The sequence below is a fragment of the Oncorhynchus keta genome, chromosome 14, assembly GCF_023373465.1.
Source record: "Oncorhynchus keta strain PuntledgeMale-10-30-2019 chromosome 14, Oket_V2, whole genome shotgun sequence".
Taxonomy (NCBI): domain Eukaryota; kingdom Metazoa; phylum Chordata; class Actinopteri; order Salmoniformes; family Salmonidae; genus Oncorhynchus; species Oncorhynchus keta.
This window is the reverse complement of record NC_068434.1, coordinates 33,806,590-33,827,394: the sequence shown is the minus strand read 5'-3', so window position 1 is coordinate 33,827,394 and position 20,805 is coordinate 33,806,590. Positions and strand designations below refer to the sequence as shown.

General features: G+C 48.9%; 1 protein-coding gene across 5 annotated transcripts in view; it reads left to right on the top strand.

Moving 5' to 3' along the window:
* Positions 1-20,805, top strand: part of LOC118393262 (EMI domain-containing protein 1-like) — a 78,494-nt gene that overhangs the window by 45,129 nt on the left and 12,560 nt on the right. For all 5 annotated transcript variants that reach the window (XR_004827531.2, XR_004827530.2, XM_035785789.2 and 2 more), the window contains 5 exons: positions 18,494-18,598; positions 18,838-18,899; positions 19,053-19,185; positions 20,135-20,179; positions 20,285-20,383. Coding sequence is in view for 3 of the 5 variants with exons in the window: in XM_035785789.2 (XP_035641682.1) it covers positions 18,494-18,598; positions 18,838-18,899; positions 19,053-19,185; positions 20,135-20,179; positions 20,285-20,383 (444 nt within the window). In the remaining 2 variants the exon portion in view is untranslated. The remainder of the gene's footprint in view (positions 1-18,493; positions 18,599-18,837; positions 18,900-19,052; positions 19,186-20,134; positions 20,180-20,284; positions 20,384-20,805) is intronic.

Below are 20,805 nucleotides of genomic sequence, written 5' to 3'. Positions count from 1 at the left end.
ACACAGGTAGAGTGTACAGTGGAGCAGACAGAGCAAGTTTTGGCCCAATGATTTATAAGGTCTCTGTACGTGTGTCACAGGCACAGTACTGTCTCTGGAGTGGAGAGTAGAGCTGGACGTGTTTTCATGGGACCACTCACCCAGCCTGCACATTATTTAGACCTTACACACAGTTACAGTTAGCAGCCAGAAAACACCCCTGTAAATGCAAGCCTCTTATTACTCATAAATTAAGGGGATTTTCTCTGGTGATCATATTTGTGTCCAATGAAATAATGACATTTTACCCAATCCTCTATTCTGCTATGATGATTTCATAGAACCAGTGTGCCATAGAACCGTCCAACATGTCCTCCCCTGCTGGGCCCCTGAGGGTGAGCTGAACCCTGTTGACCCTGAGCTGTGATCACACAAGCCTTTTTATAAGCTGATGAGAGAACAGCAATTGATGGCTCTGGATCGCTCTTTTGAATTTCTTTTGTTTGTCGTTTTCTTTACAGTAAAGCCCATGATAGTTCTGCCATTTTTCTTCTTTTCCATTTTGATCTGCCTCATCTGTCATCCCTCTCTGCTGATCCTCTTCCACACTCCTGCATGGGAACCTCCGATCTGTGTGTGTGTTTGTGTGTGTGTGGTTTATCCCTGCATGTCTTCACATACACAGCTCTGTCTGAAGGCATGTTGTGTTCAAGTGCCTTTCAGAGATAAGACTCTCATCATTCTGCCTGCTGGGAAAAGAAGTGAACAAGAAAGGGGCAAAGACACAAGCAGAATCCTCCTTTATTCTCTCTCTCACCCCTGTCCTTCTTTCACTCTCATTCAGTTTCCCTGCCTCCATTTATTTCTGTTTCTTCCTGTGTTGGTGGTCCAGCATATTGAGAAAGCAGGCATGTGTCTCGGTCATGCTGTTTTTGAACCCCAGCTCCGGCCTTAGCTGTATTGCTGCCTGGCCCTGGGACTGGCCCTGGACTGGCACTGGGACTGGCACTGGGACTGGCCCTGGACTGGCACTGGGACTGGGACTGGCACTGGGACTGGCCCTGGCACTGGGACTGAGAATGAGAATGGATGTCAGAGAAAGGCTAGAGCACTTCATCACTACAGCATTGTCTCTACAGCTCTGGCTGAGAGATGGGAGAGAAAGAGGGAGAGAAAGAGGGAGAGAAAGACAGAGAGACAGAAAGAGAGAGAGAGAGAGTCGGGGGGGGGTAGGCTGTCTCTATAGGCCTCTCTCTCAGTCCCCTATTGGCCATGGTGTATTTCAGCCAAGAAGCTTTTGAAAGCCCAAACCCCCACGTCTGCTATACGACTCTGAGAGCACTCATCACACGCATAATAAATTTGGCCTTTAAAATAAACTACTCCCTCTTTTAGACACAGTAAAACAATAACGACAGGGAGGGGTGCATGCATGCATGCGAGGAGGGCATTGGGTCTGTGTATGCATGTGTGTGTGCGGGTGTGTGTGTGTGTAGTAGGTGTGTGTGTCTACGCCTTGTTTTATTTGCACTTGTAGGATGCAGAGCAGTTTAGGCATCTAGACACACACGTGCGCACAGACATGCACCCGCACGCTAGTGATGCGCGGGTTGACTCATAGGGTCATTAAATACTGTGTGGATGAAGGGCGGGTGACTGTTGGGAGTGTTGAATGAAGAGAAAACAATAGCTTAAAAAATCCATAAATGTATTATTCTTGTGCAATTTATATCTATAGGCTACATTGAGGTTTTTCTTTCATTATTTTAGGCGATCTGGCATTACTGTGTAAGCCTTAGGGCCTATTAATGGTATTCCAAATAGCCTACACGCCAATCGCTTTTGGGAACTAGCACGCACACACACACGATTGCACACACACAGACAGACAACCCTGGCTCTTTTCCCTCCAGCTATTTAAGCGACCACATTGCAGCCTGCCACTGGGGAAACACTCAATGATCCTAAACTGGAGATTTAACTCTGAGGAAGGCCCCATGTTGAACCGAGTAGCCCGTCCCCAGTCCTCTCTACTGATCCACTGGCCCCTGCTCCCTCTCTCCCCAAGCTCTGTTCCCTCTCTCCCCAAGCCCTGTTCCCTCTCTCCCCAAGCCCTGCTCCCTCTCTCCCCAAGCCCTGTTCCCTCTCTCCCCAAGCCCTGCTCCCTCTCTCCCCAAGCCCTGTTCCCTCTCTCCCCAAGCCCTGTTCCCTCTCTCCCCAAGCCCTGCTCCCTCTCTCCCCAAGCCCTGTTCCCTCTCTCCCCAAGCCCTGCTCCCTCTCTCCCCAAGCCCTGTTCCCTCTCTCCCCAAGCCCTGTTCCCTCTCTCCCCAAGCCCTGCTCCCTCTCTCCCCAAGCCCTGTTCCCTCTCTCCCCAAGCCCTGCTCCCTCTCTCCCCAAGCCCTGCTCCCTCTCTCCCCAAGCCCTGTTCCCTCTCTCCCCAAGCCCTGTTCCCTCTCTCCCCAAGCCCTGCTCCCTCTCTCCCCAAGCCCTGTTCCCTCTCTCCCCAAGCCCTGCTCCCTCTCTCCCCAAGCCCTGCTCCTTCTCTCCCCAAGCCCTGTTCCCTCTCTCCCCAAGCCCTGCTCCCTCTCTCCCCAAGCCCTGTTCCCTCTCTCCCCAAGCCCTGTTCCCTCTCTCCCCAAGCCCTGCTCCCTCTCTCCCCAAGCCCTGTTCCCTCTCTCCCCAAGCCCTGCTCCCTCTCTCCCCAAGCCCTGCTCCCTCTCTCCTCAAGCCCTGCTCCTTCTCTCCCCAAGCCCTGTTCCCTCTCTCCCCAAGCCCTGCTCCCTCTCTCCCCAAGCCCTGCTCCCTCTCTCCCCAAGCCCTGCTCCCTCTCTCCCCAAGCCCTGCTCCCTCTCTCCCCAAGCCCTGCTCCCTCTCCCCCCAAGCCCTGTTCCCTCTCTCCCCAAGCCCTGCTCCCTCTCTCCCCAAGCCCTGCTCCCTCTCTCCAAGCCCTGCTCCTTCTCTCCCCAAACCCTGCCCCCTCTCTCCCCAAGCCCTGCTCCCTCTCTCCCCAAGCCCTGCTCCTTCTCTCCCCAAACCCTGCTCCCTCTCTCCCCAAGCCCTGCTCCCTCTCTCCCCAAGCCCTGCTCCTTCTCTCCCCAAACCCTGCTCCCTCTCTCCCCAAGCCCTGCTCCCTCTCTCCCCCAGCCCTGCTCCTTCTCTCCCCAAACCCTGCTCCCTCTCTCCCCAAGCCCTGCTCCCTCTCTCCCCCAGCCCTGCTCCTTCTCTCCCCAAGCCCTGCTCCCTCTCTCCCCAAGCCCTGCTCCCTCTCTCCCCAAGCCCTGCTCCCTCTCTCCCCAAGCCCTGCTCCCTCTCTCCCCAAGCCCTGCTCCCTCTCTCCCCAAGCCCTGCTCCCTCTCTCCCCAAGCCCTGCTCCTTCTCTCCCCAAACCCTGCTCCCTCTCTCCCCAAGCCCTGCTCCCTCTCTCCCCAAGCCCTGCTCTTTCCCCCAGCCCTGCACTCCCCCCGCAAAACACAAACAGCCTACTGACCCGGTGAGCAAGAGGGCTCTGTATTTCTGTCTGTCAAAGGAACCAGATGAGATACAGACCCACGTGCCTCTCTAACACTGCCCAGACCCAGGCCCTGGCTGCTGGGTTCAGGAGAGGCGGAACTGGGGTGGCTGGTTCAGATAGGGGTGAGATAAAAGGTGTGGATGCATACATCTGTAGCACAAAGGACCATGGTGGAGTTGAGATGAGATGAGCGAGGCTTTCATCTAGGCTGATATCAGGGAGAGCAGCACATCACAGTAAGATAAGATAACACTATACAACCATCCACACACACAGACACACACACACACACACACAAACAAAACTGTCTGAGTATTTGCTTTGGCTTACCCATTCATTAAAGCCAGGGTATGGGGGGGCCAGCTCAAGCCTGCCTGCCTGTCTGGTCTCGCTCGCCTGGTACTGAAAGCTCAGGTTCTTTAAAGGTCATTTCACTGCTATTCTTCTCATAACACCATTGGATCCATTTCAACAAGCAGGGTTACTCTTATGAAATACTGTATGTATTTATCTTACTATTCCATAGTATTGTTACATTAATTCAGCATCCACGTTACCCACCAATCAAATCAAATAAAATGTATTTATATAGCCCTTCGTACATCAGCTGATATCTCAAAGTGCTGTACAGAAACCCAGCCTAAAACCCCAAACAGCAAGCAATGCAGGTGTAGAAGCACGGTGGCTAGTAAAAACTCCCTATACAGGAGAGTGTGTTGTGATTACTATTGTAGTGACTACACCTACCTGCCAGTCTGTTTTATGTGTCCAAGCACAGCTGTTGCTTTAATTATTTTAAAAAAAGTATTTTAATGATTTCTTATATCTATCCGATCTGTTCGTAGCCATAGAACTGCATAGAAGTCTGTGTGTGTTTATTTCGGTTGAGGTGGAGATGCTCCAGATATCCAAGGCTATACGTAGATAAGCCATTGAAGTTCCAGCATGCAAAGAGAACAAGGTTGTGAATGTGTGTGTGTGTGTGTGTGTGTGTGTGTGTGTGTGTGTGTGTGTGTGTGTGTGTGTGTGTGTGTGTGTGTGTGTGTGTGTGTGTGTGTGTGTGTGTGTGTGTGTGTGTGTGTGTGTGTGTGTGTGTGTGTGTGTGTTTTCCTTTATGTGTGGCCATGCTTATCCCGCTCTTGTGTTTCTCCATGTGCTGCGGTCGGAGGGGAGACAGACAGGGGCCTGAGATCTCTGCCAACTCTACCTCTGGTTGAGTTGCTTTACTTCCTGTCTTTGACACTGTCTACTTCCATGATAACGACTCCTCCACATCCCATGTGTTGTCATTGCAGAACAGAGGAAAACCCTTCAGATGTACATACTATTGAGTAATCTTGTATTTTGCTCTCTCTTCCTCTGAGAGCGCAATAGACAGCCATGTGATTCTACCTAGGTAAAGGTCGAAAGTCATGTCCGTTTAAATCATTCACATTTGTTTGGTAAAAACAACAGGATAAAAACACATGTAAGTAAAAGTCCATTCCCCTTTTTTTCTCCTTTGTGTAATTTTGTCAGAGATCAGTCCTAGTGTTTGTTGTAAATCTTTGATCAGTCCCGTTGGATGTTTGTTTAGCCTTGAAGAAAACAGATGTGTTGGCCAAGACAGTGTTACAATAACTGTTCGTCATTATAATTATCAGGGACTTGTTCGCTTGTGGATCAGCTCTATTGCTTCAATCATTGTACAAGGCTACCTTTCATTCATAAACCATCTCCATGAATGACTGCAGGTTGACGTTTACTGGGATGAGTCTTGTCCTGGAGGCAGAACTTAGCAATTTCGTTAGATGTTCCAACTGCAAACTAAAATGAGTCTATATTGTAAAAATGTATGAAAACAAAAATGAGCTTTCTGGTCTTAATTTAAGGTTAGGGGAAGCATTAGGGTTAGCAGTGTGGTTAAATTTAGGGTTAAGTTTAAACTCTGATTTTCTGACTTTGTGGCTGTCAGCTAGTGACCATTCTGCAGAGCTGCCTCCAGAACAAGATTCATGACAAAAAACGCTAACCTGCGGAATGACTCTCTACACAGTGTGTAAAGTGATCCCAGATTTAAATCTGAATTATTTCTCATTTGTGTACCCTGTTTGTGTAACTTCCAGTAACTGAGGTCTAGAATACTTAATTTATTGTTGAAGTGTAATCCCAGACCCAAGTCCTATCTCCCAGGGCCCAGCTGTCAGTCATCACAGCTTGGGTTAGCAGTGACATGGATTAGGTCAGAATTGACCCCCACTGGGTGTTTGAGACCTGTGTTAGAGTCTCATGTCTCTGCTGTGGTGTCGTGTTCCCATGTCCCCCTGTGTGAGTCAATCTCAGGTGAGTATGGGCTCAGTGTCCCTCACACCACCACCCTGGACGCCATAGTCCAATCAGCTTTGATCCCGCCCGCGGCCCCTGGAAGTAAGTGGGGTCTAATCCCCAGAAAGCCCTATAAGACACAGAGGAATGTCTGGCACACAGGAGACCATTCAACCAGGGATTACACAGAAAGCAGCTCAGTCTCATACAGCCATAACCCCGGTGTGTCCTTGCATGCGTGCAGGCATATGTGAGCGTATTTGAGTGACCTGAGCAGTGAGGGTGTTGATTCCTCAACACAGTTTTGTGTATGTAAAGAGTCAGTGACCACATATCTGATAATAGCTTCCATCCCCGTATTAACCCTTTATGGAACTAAACCTTAAGCGACAGAGAGTGTGTCCATCCACACACTGAGCCTGATAGTTCATCCATACCTGCTGTGCCAGTTGAAACGTAGAGCAGCTGTAGGGAAAATGTTGTGAGAATGTTTCAGATGGTTTTTTAGGTGTCTATGGCCCAGAGGTGGAGAGCGGCCATATCACTGTCTCAGCACTCTGGCTTTTATTCTCTGTCGTTCTCAACCCTTATAAGAGGTCAACTCTTGGACACTCAAGTATATAGTGGGTTGATGGTTTCTCTGTGGATATTTATTTTATTGAACCTTTATATAACTGGTTCATGGGTGTCCATATGGCAGTACTCCGCCTGATCGTGTGTACTAGGAGGCTGGACACAGTGGATCTGGCTGATTTCACAGTGGGTTTGAAACTCATGTCACAGATCCACGGGAACCAGCGTATCATCATCTGCATCTCAATTTGCACACTATTCCCTGTATATTGCACTACTTTTGACCAGGGTCCATGGTGTAGTGCACTGTAGGGACTAGGGTGCCATTTAGGATGCATACCCAATGTCTTCCTGCAGAGTGTTCTGCTGTGTAGGGATCCCAGCCCAGACTCCCCTTCTGTTTTCTACCCTTCAGCTACAGACAGCTCCCCTCTCCCTGCCCTGACCCACTCTACAAGTATGAGATGGCCTGCTGGGAACCTGGTGTGTGTGTGTGTGTGTGTGTGTGTGTGTGTGTGTGTGTGTGTGTGTGTGTGTGTGTGTGTGTGTGTGTGTGTGTGTGTGTGTGTGTGTGTGTGTGTGTGTGTGTGTGTGTGTGTGTGTGTGTGTGTGTGTGTGTGTGTGTGTGTGTGTGTTTGACATGCAGGCACGCGCCTGCATGTGTTTCTGCATGTAAGTGTGTGTGTGCAAGTGTGTGTATCACCAGGCGTACAGTCGCACACGTGTGCATGACTGTAGAGATTGATGTAGCGATTTGGCCCAGAGCAGATGGTGAAAACAATGAGGCAGCAATCTGGAGCAGGACCATCAATCTGGAGGAGGACCATCAATCTGGACCAGAACCATGAGAGTGGAGGGAATTATGTTGACCCTGGCCCAGGTCCATGGAATTAAGAGTGTGTGTGTGTGTGTGTGTGTGTGTGTGTGTGTGTGTGTGTGTGTGTGTGTGTGTGTGTGTGTGTGTGTGTGTGTGTGTGTGTGTGTGTGTGTGTGTGTGTGTGTGTGTGTGTGTGTGTGTGTGTGTGTGTGTGTGTGTGTGTGTGTGTGTGTGTGTGCATGTGTGTGTGTGTGTGTGTGTGTGCATGTGTGTGTGCGCGGGTGTGTGCGTGTGCGGGTGTGTGTGCATGTGGGTGTGTGTGTATTCTCGAGTCTACAGTAAGTGCTGACTAGTACGGGTTCCTTATATTGTCTAGTGGAAAAGACATGTATCTTTATCCGTTTGTTTAAATGTACAAAACGTTTCTTTTACATGCAGCTATTCCTTCCTGCTTTTTTATGTGTAATGGTTTTACAGTCGGCCCAAATAGACAGGGACGTTTTTATCTGCGGAGAGTATATAGGCCAACTAAATCAAGGCCTCTGAGACCCAGCTGTCTGAGCGCTGCAGTCTGTGTCTTTCTGAGTCAGGACCACAGCAAAGAGCTTCTTCTGTTAACATATTGACTGGCTGTCTTCCTGCCTTACTGCCTGGCACGCGGACACAGCACTCTAATCATCCTGTGGTCCATGTCTGTCTTCCTTGGCCACATCCTCTGCTCGGGAATCAGGGAACCAGGGGACCTGGAGGACAGAGCTTTATACACAGATCATCCATTAGTGCTATTGTACCTGTCAACGTGTCGCCATCTGTAGTTCAATCTAAAAACTCCCACCCTGCTGGGAGACTTAGACATCAGCGTTAGGAAGGCCATAAAGATCATCAAGGACAACAACCACCCGATGTTACAGGAAGGCCATAAAGATCATCAAGGACAACAACCACCCGATGTCACAGGAAGGCCATAAAGATCATCAAGGACAACAACCACCCAAGCCACTGCCTGTTCACTCCGCTATCATCCAGAAGGCGAGGTCAGTACAGGTGCATCAAAGCTGGGACCGAGAGACTGAAAAACAGCTTCTATCTCAAGGCCATCAGACTGTTAAACAGCCACCACTAACATTGAGTGGCTGCTGTCAACACACTGACACTGACACAACTCCAGCCACTTTAATAATGGGAATTGATGGGAAATGATGTAAATATATCACTAGCCACTTTAAACAATGCTACCTAATATAATGTTTACATACCCTACATTATTAATCTCATATGCATACGTATATACTGTACTCTATATCATCTACTGCATCCTTATGTAATACATCACTAGCCACTTTAACTATGCCACTTTGTTTACATACTCATCTCATATGTATATACTGCACTCAATACCATCTACTGTATCTTGCCTATGCTGCTCTGTACCATCACTCATTCATATATCTTTATGTACATATTCTTTATCCCCTTACACTGTGTATAAGACAGTTGTTTTGGAATTGTTAGTTAGATTACTTGTTGGTTAGTACTGCATTGTCGGAACTAGAAGCACAAGCATTTCGCTACACTCGCATTAACTGCTAATTATCTGCTAACCATGTGTATGTGACAAATAAGATTTGATTTGATGTGATGTGTCTGCAACTACTGATGCGTAATACTGAATTTGCAATAATACAGTGAATACAAGGTATTCTGAGACCAGTGAGTGCTGTGTGCCTGGCACTCTGTCTGGGCAATCTCTCTCTGCTCTGTCTAAACTTTAAACAAGGAATGTTTAAAAAGGACTGGTGTTTTGGTTTTTTCATGATACTAAATCTTTTGTTTTTCCTGAGAGAACTGAGTTTCAGTGGAAATTCCACTGCAAGGCTAAAATCTCTGAACGGTGCAATGATCCAAGCTTTTAACGACAAAAGAGAGATTTGGGGGCCGTGAGAGAAGTCCCATAGGAACATGTACATTTAAATAATAGCCGAGCGAATGAGGGAAATGGACAATGTTCTCTAAAAGGAGCTGAATCCTGAGGAAAATGTAAAGAAGAAAGAGTGCGAGCTTCGCCCCCCTCACCGTGCCCGTCTCTGCTTCTAGTTCATTTATAGCACACTGGATTAAGGCAGGTTTACGGTTTGCTGTTGGAACAGAATATCACCGAGGTGGGAGTTGGAATAGCTACGCCTGGCAACCGCTGCCTGGCTTGGGGAGCTGTGCAGTCACTATCATATAGTCAGTCAATACATTAGAACAAAACCTTTGTGTTTGGTTGCCATGGGTACAGTTACGAGGTTGTCATAGGGGGTTCTTAATTATTTGAGTTGTTTCGGTGGGTGGTGATGGGAGGGAAGGGTGTTTTAAGCCTTTTTTAATGCGCCTCGCTTGCCTTCATCTGCTCTCATGTACAGATCAGCTCCCCGTCCGTAGAACAAATACAGTGCTATGGACTGATGGAGCAACAACAGGCCCCAGAGCTACAACGAGTAATCAAAGCAAACTCTGGGTTTTACTGTGGCATATAAACAATGTGTGTTGGAGCTGATGTGTCATTCAAAGATTTAGTCCACCGGACATGGGGCCAAATGTTTAGCTACAGGCCTGTGGCCTGTGGCCTGAGCTGCTTCTCGCTTGGCTGGTGTTGTGGGCAGAGTGGGCAGAGTTGGGGGCTGAGTTCCAAATGGCATCCTATTCCCTATAAGGTGCATTACTTTTGACCAGGGACCATAGTAGTAGTGCACTACATAGGGAATTGGGTGTAACACACATGTCACATATCCAGGGTAATGAGTACATGGTTCACTGGCCAAGAATTCCCCCAGTATTTTGTTGTTGCAGGGTGTCTTGCTGCAGCAAACCACAGTGTGTGAAATAGCCTAGCTCACCACGGTTCTTACATGGGGTTTTAGATCAGTGTTCTTAGCTTGGAAGCGGATTTTTTCATATTTCTCTCTTTCCTACTCTCACAGTTTTCTTTAGTTTTCAAGCCAAGAGTACAATGCAATACTTGCCTCTCACAACACATGAGTACTGTGTATATTTACTGTGTTGTCAAATTCAGCTACTCTATTCCTCAACTGGTGGAATTTAAAAAGAATATGTATGAATCGTGAACATAGACTTTATAGCTCATTGCAAAGTGTTAATACATAGTAATGCACGGTGTGGTTATTCCTGGGCCTGGGGAAAGTATGTGTATGTATACAGGTCAGTAAGCAGGTCTGTTCCTGGGCCTGGGGAAAGTATGTGTATGTATACAGGTCAGTAAGCAGGTCTATTCCTGGGCCTGGGGAGAGGATGTGTATGTATGGAGGTCAGTAAGCAGGTCTGTTCCTGGGCCTGGGGAGAGGATGTGTATGTATGGAGGTCAGTAAGCAGGTCTGTTCCTGGGCCTGGGGAGAGGATGTGTATGTATGGAGGTCAGTAAGCAGGTCTATTCCTGGGCCTGGGGAGAGGATGTGTATGTATGGAGGTCAGTAAGCAGGTCTATTCCTGGGCCTGGGGAGAGGATGTGTATGTATGGAGGTCAGTAAGCAGGTCTATTCCTGGGCCTGGGGAGAGGATGTGTATGTATGGAGGTCAGTAAGCAGGTCTATTCCTGGGCCTGGGGAGAGGATGTGTATGTATGGAGGTCAGTAAGCAGGTCTATTCCTGGGCCTGGGGAGAGGATGTGTATGTATGGAGGTCAGTAAGCAGGTCTATTCCTGGGCCTGAGGAGAGTATGTGTATGTATGGAGGTCAGTAAGCAGGTCTATTCCTGGGCCTGGGGAGAGGATGTGTATGTATGGAGGTCAGTAAGCAGGTCTGTTCCTGGGCCTGGGGAGAGGATGTGTATGTATACAGGTCAGTAAGCAGGTCTGTTCCTGGGCCTGGGGAGAGGATGTGTATGTATACAGGTCAGTAAGCAGGTCTGTTCCTGGGCCTGGGGAGAGGATGTGTATGTATACAGGTCAGTAAGCAGGTCTGTTCCTGGGCCCAGTTGTTTTTGGAGCCCTTGTTTGTCAGCCACTTGTGGCTGTGTGTTGGCTTAGAGGAGAGGGTTTTAATTGCTGTGGTGTGTCGGGATGGGACAGGAGGAGGTCACAGACGGTCCTCTCCCTGCCACTCTAAATACACAACAGAGGAGATGAGGCGAGTGTGGTTTTACCCAGGCACTGTCAGTAGCACAGTGCTCCTGGTTTGAGAGAAGCATCTGCATTTCGACTGGGGTCACGAAACAGGGACATGAAAGGATGTATTTTTTATCGTTTTCCAGTGTTTTGTGTCTTAGTAAAAAAAGTGATGGGTGGGAGTTGGTAACGTCAGCCTTTGCCTCGTGTTTTTATTGGACATCTGTTACCTTCAAGCGGAGGAAATGTTGAAAAAGTGTCGGGCGGATTTGTGGTGCAGCCGATCACAACCGCATGCCGCCTCAAACCCAGCATGCTTCACTTCCCGAGATATGCCTGACGCTAATTTTAGCCATTTTACACAGACCGCAGCGTTGTTTGTTTTCGCAGCACCAATATAATTGTTTCCATTTTGCCATAAACTAACAATCTAAACCATTTTTTGGGGAGGGGGGTGGTGAATCTTTTTAAAACCATGTTTAGCCTTGCATTTTCACATCTGTTTGTTATTTCAGAAGACTTTTATCTTCTTGCTCTATGAACCCACCCAGTTGTTGTTGTGGGCATCAGGTATCATGTTGGTAAGATGAAACTTGCTGAGAGGACTGAAACAGTGCTGAAGCAGATGTTAGGAAAGGGATATTTTGGACAGTGAAATAAATAAAGTGGTCAGGCAGCAAGAGAGGGAGGTACTGTAATCAGTAGTCAGAGGTCAGAGGTCAGAGGGTGGTACTGTAGTCAGTACTCAGAGGTCAGAGGGAGGTACTGTAGTCAGTAGTCAGAGGTCAGAGGGAGGTACTGTAGTCAGTAGTCAGAGGGAGGTACTGTAGTCAGTAGTCAGTAGTCCGAGGGAGGTACTGTATTCAGTACTCAGAGGTCAGAGGGAAAGTGAGGAGAGAGGGAGATGTGAAGCAGAGCTCATTGTTCCTGTATTCATTATAGTCATTATTATTTATGAGAGTGCCTTGGAGCGATTCTCAGCAGTGGGACTGCACTTCTGGATGGTACCCTACCCACAGACCAGGCTGATGGGAAATAATAAGCAAGGGCTTAGAGAGGAAGGGGGAGGGGAGGGAAATTAGGCTGCCCTGTGTTGAGATGTGTTATCCTTGGTGGGGTGGGGGAGCTGAGGTAGAGGAAGGTAGAGGGGGCAGGAGGAGCAGCTCCTGTCTGGGACAGGGAGGTGGGAGGAGGAGAGATATAAAATCTCCTCCTGCTGTGTAAGATTAGAGGTCTGTCTGTGTGCACATCTGGCCACATGAGCTGATAGCTCTGATCTGAGAACAGAGGCCAGTGCTACACTACTATAGGAACCATTGAGGAAGAATGCTCTCATTCACCCTGCCTCCTACTGTGTGTGTGTGTGTGTGTGTGTGTGTGTGTGTGTGTGTGTGTGTGTGTGTGTGTGTGTGTGTGTGTGTGTGTGTGTGTGTGTGTGTGTGTGTGTGTGTGTGTGTGTGTGTGTGTGTGTGTGTGTGTGTGTGTGTGTGTGTGTGTGTGTGTGTGTGTGTGTGTGTGTGTGTGTGCTCCATATTATGGGACCACAAGGGCCTGGCCTTCTCTGTTGAGGAGCTGGTGTGGGTTAGTGCCACCCTGCTGAGTCTGTCGGTACCTGCTCTGTGCAGGCCAGTTAACAGATCATCTGGAATCAGAACACACGGGTATGTTCAAGAGGAAGACAATAGAATTCAGTCAGTAACTGCAGCCACACAGATTACCACACTACGCTGAGAGGCCATGCATGCCAAGTGTTTGTTAAATAATCCAGGGAGTCTGAGTCTGTTCTCAGATCCATTAGTGATGCAAGTCTAGCCTAGTGGAGGTGGAGGGAGGGAGGGGGGGTCTGACTGCAGACCAGGGCTCTCCTGTCTGTCTGCCTCCCAGCCTGCTGGTGTGTTGACTGATGAAGTGAGATGTGTCTGTAAGAGGTGAGAGCTCCTCCCGCCCCTTCCCTGACCCCCCACCACTCCAACCCTCACCTCAGAGTCCTACAGGCGACGTCTGGTTTCATTTGCAGTTTGTCTGGCCCAACACCACTGCAACAGGTCTGCTCACAACAGCCATAGCAGTGTGTGTTTGTGTGTGTAGCCAAAAATGTGAGTGTAAAGACTCCCTCAGCTCCCCCCACCCTTACACCTTCCCACAGGAACCCAGTGGGTACTGCAGTGTGAGAAGAGAGTGTGGGTCTCCGCACCACTGCAGGCTGAAGTCAGGTGTCGATGGGGTGTGGCAGTTCCTCTGCAAAAGAAAGGAAATAAGGAAGGCCGTCCCTCCCTCTCAGCCAATCACCTAATAAAAGTAAAGCTAGAATCCTGGGAAAGCATAATACACTGGGGTACAGGCAGGTTTGTGTTGGCCCATTGAGGATGAGCCCAGTTCCCAACGCAGCCTGGGTATGGAAGGAGGGAGACACAGAGAGAACTGGATGAGCCCGGGTCCCAACCCAGCCTGGGAGATGGAAGGAGGGAGACACAGAGAGAACTGGATGAGCCAGGGTCCCAACACAGCCTGGGAGATGGAAGGAGGGAGACACAGAGAGAACTGGATGAGCCAGGGTCCCAACACAGCCTGGGAGATGGAAGGAGGGAGACACTGAGAGAACTGGATGAGCCAGGGTCCCAACACAGCCTGGGAGATGGAAGGAGGGAGACACAGAGAGAACTGGATGAGCACGGGTCCCAACCCAGCCTGGGAGATGGAAGGAGGGAGACACAGAGAGAACTGGATGAGCCCGGGTCCCAACGCAGCCTGGGAGATGGAAGGAGGGAGACACAGAGAGAACTGGATGAGCATCACCCCAATTTGTTATCATGGCATTTTAGGTCAAAATAATAGACTATGGAAACTGCTGGATATAAAGCATATTTGTAGGCTCAGAGAGTTGTCTAATAGTAGTGCTTCTACAGAAGTGTCCATATCTTTGTCCACATGCAGCAGTGGTCTTTAGTCTTCCTGAAGGCTTAAGCAGCATTATGACAGAGACAAACTCCGTGGCCTGGCTGGTCAGCAGCACCTGGTCACTAATGGTGTTGTAGTGCTGAGCTCAGCTCTCTGAGCAGACAGAGATGGATCAGATCAGGAGGACTCCCCTCCCCTCCCCTCTCCTCCCCTCCCCTCCCCTCCCCATGACCCTCCCCCTCCCCTGCCCAGCCCTCCCCTCCCCTGCCCAGCCCTCCCCTCCCCTGCTCCCCTCTTACCTCCCCTCCCCTGCCCTGCTCTACCCTGCCCTCCATTCCCCTGCACCCCCCTCCCCTGCCCTACCCTGCCATCCATTCCCCTGCACCCCCCTCTCCTGCCCTACCCTGCCCTCCATTCCCCTGCAGCCCCCTCCCCTGCCCTGCACCCCCCTCCCCTGACCTCCCCTCCCCTGCCCTTTGTTGACTGGATGGTCTGTGTGTCCACAGCTGCCCCCACTTCCTCAGATCCCATACCTCCCCATGGGAACCTCTAGCTCTAAGATAAACCAGTCTTATGAAGCTCAAGCAAAAGGAGGGGGGGCAGCCAGAGCCTCAGTCAGTGACATGTCACAGGGTTCATTCTCAGGTCTGACTGGTGAAATCTCAGAGCTTCACTTCACACCTCGGTTTTGATTCAACTCCAGCAAGGCCACCACCGAGACGAGATGTGTGTGAGCTTGCATAAAGTCAACCGTCAATCATTACAGACCATATGAAACAAAGAGACGCTTTAGCCATTGAAGTACCTCCACAAGACAGGCCTTCCTGGCAGAAACCAGCACAAGGACGGTGTATGTCTGCACAGTGCTACTTATCTTACATCCATATGAAAGAGAGAATAAATAAACCAGGGCAAATAATGAGCTGAGGAGAGGGAGCACGGATGGGCTCTGTAGATAGAGAGGAAGGGGGAAGCGTGCTCTCTGGGCTGACTGGGCACTCTGCAGGATGGTCTGGTTTGTTTTCACTGGTAGTATTACTGGAGGACTGACCTTGGACCATTAATAATACTGCAGGCAGAGGAGAGGAGAACAAAAAGAGCCTGTGGAAAATGACTACACACACACACGCGTGCACACACCAGCCTGCTGGTTGGTTAAACATTGTTCTCCTCTCTGAGTGTGATGGCTCCCAGCCCCTCTCCCTCTGACCGTGTGCTGGCAGGGGCCTCCTCCGGACTGCCACAGAGGGCCCTCAGGGGCATGCTTAAAGGGTGGTGAAGGGGGTTATTTGGGTAAAACCAGTCACAGAGGGGGAACGTGTTATGCTTTTTGGAAGCTTATCAGCAAGAATGCCAAGACCCCGTCCCCTGCTCCTAGCGCCAGTACACATACTGTATGTACTTTATACTTCTTCATATGAGATAGACTTGAACACATATATAAAGGAGGTATGAATGAGACTCGCCATTTATCTGCCCTATCAAGTAGTAAAAGCATCCAACCCTACTACTGCCATTCTGTGTGTGTGTGTGTGTGTGTGTGTGTGTGTGTGTGTGTGTGTGTGTGTGTGTGTGTGTGTGTGTGTGTGTGTGTGTGTGTGTGTGTGTGTGTGTGTGTGTGTGTGTGTGTGTGTGTGTGTGTGTGTGTGTGTGTGTGTGTGTGTGTGTGTGTGTGTGTGTGTCTGTGTCATACATTATTTCTGTGGCTATGTTAAAGTTGTGATACACACACACACACACACATAGGTTTTAGGTAACCCTGACACTGCAGTGGTGTGACCTTCGCTCCTCTCCCTCTTTATCCTGAGACGGTTGCACCAGGCAGGCCAGGCCAGTGGGGAGGAAATTACTTGTCAGTGTGTTTGTAAACAGTGGAAAACTCCCCTTGTGCTGTGCTGTGCTGTGCAGTGTGTCCTATCCTGTCAGCCCCAGATCCTGGAACCAGACACAGAGACAGAGCTAAGGTCAGGATGACCTCTACCCTCTCCTCTCTCCACAGGGGTCTCCTCTAATGAAGAGTTCTGATTCAATCACTGATTACGGCCCAGTGCAGCGCAGGGTCAAGGGCCAAACGCACTCGCAAGTCTCTTTGACCCCCTCTGGTGGGCCAATTAGCTGAGAGACAGAGATAGAGACACAGAGATAAAGAGAGAGACACAGTGAGAGAGACAGAGAGAGAGACAGAGACACAGAGAGAGAGACAGAGAGAGAGAGAGAGTGGACACACTGAACCATGTCTGTCAGGGGCCAGTCATTAGCCCTGACATTATTACTATCTACCCAAATGAATGGATCCCAATCAGCACATCTAAGTCAACACACACCCATCACGCACACGCACAGACATGCACACACACCCTGGTTAACAGACACTGTCTATGGGGATATAGAGGAATATAGTTTTCTTGTTATCCTGTGATTTCTAAAACTTGAGACACGGAGAGACAGAGTGAATAGAAGAGAGAGTAAGAGAATGGAAGTTAGGCGGTCGGGGTGGGGGACGGTTGTCTGTGTGCAAAGCCAGCAGAATGTTTTATCAATGTGTTTGAGTGTGGGTGGAGGGAACTTGGCACTTGAATGGTCTATAGTCTAGAGGAGAAAAGAGGTGCTGTCTGTCAGAGAAGAGAGGGACGCTGGGTTAGAGGTGCCTTCAGTGCGTTCTGGTGCAGGGGTATATTTTCAATTCCCGAGCCCATTTGAAATCAGACACAGCTATTATTATGAGCCGGTCTCCATAGGAAACTTCTATTGAGTCCCCCCCACCACACACACACACACACACTCGCACACACACTCGCACAAGCTCACGCTCACACTCACACTCACACTCATAGACAGACATGGAGCAGAACAGAGTGTGTTTAGTCCCCGATCGAAGTTCGCCACACATTTTACATTACTTACTGAAATGGAAGAAGACATGGCTCATAGCAGTTTTTCTTTACACATTCCTTTGAACATACCAATACTTTACAGTCTCAGCTCTAACATTGTTTCATTTCCACATGCACTATTAGTAACCCGCTGAGAAAGCCTTTACAACCCAAAACATAGAAAATCAAAACCACAAAGGTTGAGGGAAAGTGCCTGGAGCAGGATCCATTTACACAAAGCCTTTTCACACTGTTCTTTTCTCTTTCTCCTTCTCTCTCTTTATGCACATTGACTCTTTCTGTTAGGGCTCTCCTTTGTCCTCTCTCTCCCACTCACTCCCACCAAACTCTAAACAGAACATGAACTCTCTGTTCCGTGTCTGTCTGTGCAGTCTCCGACAAGCATCTGTAGCGCATAGGATATATTACAGTATGTGTGGCTGACTGTGAGTGTTTGACAGAGAGAGATTGAGTGAGCTCTTGGAGGAGTATAATTGTCTCCTCTCCCTGCCCCTGAAAGGGTTGCAGGTGCTATTCCCAGGCTATGTTGGGCAGTGGCTTGCAGTGTGTTTGGCTCCAGCCAGCTGACTCTGAGAGGAGAGGAGATGTTGGCTGTCCTCTAACGAGGTGCTAAGCCCAGGCTCTTGTTTTTGTCAGGAGCACCTGGGTCATACAGACGGAACCACACAGTCTAGGACTTCACAAAGGTCTGCCCATTCAAAACATCCCCAACCCACAGGACCACAAACTCCCGCACTTCATCAAATAAAGGAAAGACAGAACATCAAGCTCAGAGCTGAAATGGCTCATTCTCCTAATACAAGGCAGCTATTGTTTGTCTAACTCACTCTCTCCCAGGCATTGTGTTTTTATACTCAATAAAATCATGCCAGAATGAAAGCAGTTTATTGTGTGTGAATTTGATACAATTGCAGAATATGATGTTTATGGGTGGGACTTTGGAGAGCAGAAGGCATGCTGTGTCTGATCTGGCACCATCCCTTTCCATCCCTCTCCCTCGTGGCCCTCACCGGCTGGGTCTCTGCCCACCATGACTGTGGTGTTGGTGAGGTCACCTGGTGGAGAGGGGCCCTGTCTCCTTACTGTCACAGGACACCAGAGAGTTATTGTACGGGGCTTTCAGAGCAAATGCCAGATCATTTGAAATGACAAGAGAATGTTGGCTCCACTGAGCATTCAGAAATTGAGTGAAAATATTTTTTTTTTTTTTTTTGGGGGGGGGGTACTTGTTTTCTTTTTCTGTTGATTGAGTTATGTAATGAAGTTCTGTTGCCTGGAAGCCTCGCCGCTCATCGGTGCCATTTGCATGACTGACTATGTGCCTCATAACGGAATGACTGTATGTCTGTGTGACCTCACTGTGTGGTCCATCGATCTGACTCCACTTCATCCTCATCCTCCTCTTCCTCTGCAGAGTCAGGAAACCAGCTGGTGGCTCAGGAGGCGGTGAGGAAGCCGTCTACTCTCCGCCGGCCACCTGCCCAGGCCCGCACAGGAACAGGAGAGCAGCTCTCCACCAGTAAGAACCAGGACCCTAACACTCTCTTACACACTACTATAACACCTGGAACCATATTTCTCTCTTGAATATCGTCAGACTCAGAACACCTGGGATTTCATTTCTCTCTTTTACACTGTTTCGGTTTTAATACTCAGGCCCCATGTTTCTCAAATTCCCTGAAGTACATTTTAGAAGCGCTTTTTGCAGATATCGATACTTGTACACATATAATATCTGTCTCTTTCTCCGTTCTCCAGATTGCCTCAACTGTAGTCGAATCACAGCCCTGACAGACAGACTCAGCTCACTGGAGGCAAAGGTACAGGGGTGACTCCTCTACTGGAGAATGTGCTGCAGTGAGAGACTACACTGTCTCTCATCATAAACAACAGTGTTGGAGTCCATATGAAAGGCATTGGCGTTACTCTCTAAATTTCTCTCTTTCTCTCTCTTCACCATTTTATCCCACTAGGTCCAGGTGCTGTCCTCTCCCGCCTCTGCTTCTCACCGCCACCTACAGGGTAAAGGAGGATTGGCACGGGACTCTTCCTCACAGATGGTGGATCCACAAACCAAAGGAGCCCCTGGCGAGCAGGGACCCATAGGTATGTACAAGTCTCCTATGCCCATGTATGGGCAGGTTTGAGGAGCAACCATAATTGCCTATTATTTTGAGTGGAGTGGTTATGTTTGATAATTGAGTAGGAAATCACTCTGCACATGCCATAATTCTTTCTCCATTGCCTCTCTACCTGCTCTCCTCCCCTCATATCCTATTTCCTCTGTCGCTGAGAGAGAGATGGAGACACACACACACACAATCATTTCTTCTTTGACTAGTCAGAGTCCAGTTGTCTGCACTGCTCACTTGCAGGGTTCTGTGGGAAGGAGGGAGGGATGGTGTGTGGAAAGTGAACAGTTTAGGGCATGAAAGCCCTCTCCTTCCCTGGAGCTCAGCCTAGCCTTGGCTGCAGCTGAAAAGAGAAGGTGCTCTGCTGCTGTACTCTCAAAATACCTTTCAATAGTGTATCAACTTCCATCCAATTACATTCAAATCTGTTTTAGCTAAAGGCTTCCAGGTTAAGATCATCACTGGCCTTCTAAGGCCTGTTGAAGAATGTAAATGCCCCATTATGGGCACCCTAACACACAGTCTATGTCTTACTGGTTTAGAGAGAGAAGGACATTATCTGTTTGGTATAGGTGTTTAGTTCCCCTACAATATTAGAGCTATAATTTGGCTGAAATGTTCGCCCCCTGCATGGGCTTGGGTTTTAGGGTTTGGGTTTTAGTCTCCCATGACAAGCTGAGGGGTTCGTTCCTCACTGGCACCTCTGTGGCCCTAATTAACATCTCAGTGCTTAGTCTGTCAGCGAGTCTGTCTAATCCAGAGCATAGCGCAGCTGCTCTGCCACCTCCATCTAGTGACCCTTCACCTCAGGAAGCACTCAACCTCTAGTCCATTTCTCCACACAAGGCAATGGACGACCCCTTTCTCTTCCTCTTTCTCCGGTCTGCTGTCTGACGTCTGTCTGTTTCCTCCCTAACACACAGGTCCACAGGGTGAAAGAGGCAGAGACGGTACCCCTGGACGAGATGGTAAGTTTGAGATGTTGTCAGCTCAGTCATTACTTTTTTTGTAACACAAAATATTGTGGCTGTATCAGTATGGCTCCATAGTTACTGTCCGCTGTCTTTGCTCAGGGAAGCCAGGGTCTCAGGGACTGCCGGGACCCAGGGGTGAGGCTGGGGTGAGGGGCCCCTCGGGGACCCCAGGATCTAAGGGGGCCCCAGGACCAGTGGGTAAGATACTTACTGTAACTAGATGATGGCAGACTGTATGATTTAATTAAACAACCACTGATTTCACTGTAAGATTTCATAAGCCTCCAAATTTGTGACAGTCATTCCTTTTGGCTGAAGTATGATAATAACAGACCGTAATCAGTATGAATGATAGCAGTTTCATGAATACCACATGAAGATAATTCCATGTTTACAGTTGATCAAGCAGGCTGCACGGATGTAAAACAAGACGATGACACTGTTTGTCAATAAATGCGCATGTTGTGAAGATCATTGTGGGCACAGAGGGATTGTATGCATACCCACCCCCATTGTCTCTGACAAAACTATGACAATACTCTCACTAGGCCAGCGCAAACAAGAACCCTGAGTGTTGCTCACTTTAAGACCTGAAACAATTGTAGAAAAGTCCCTCAGAA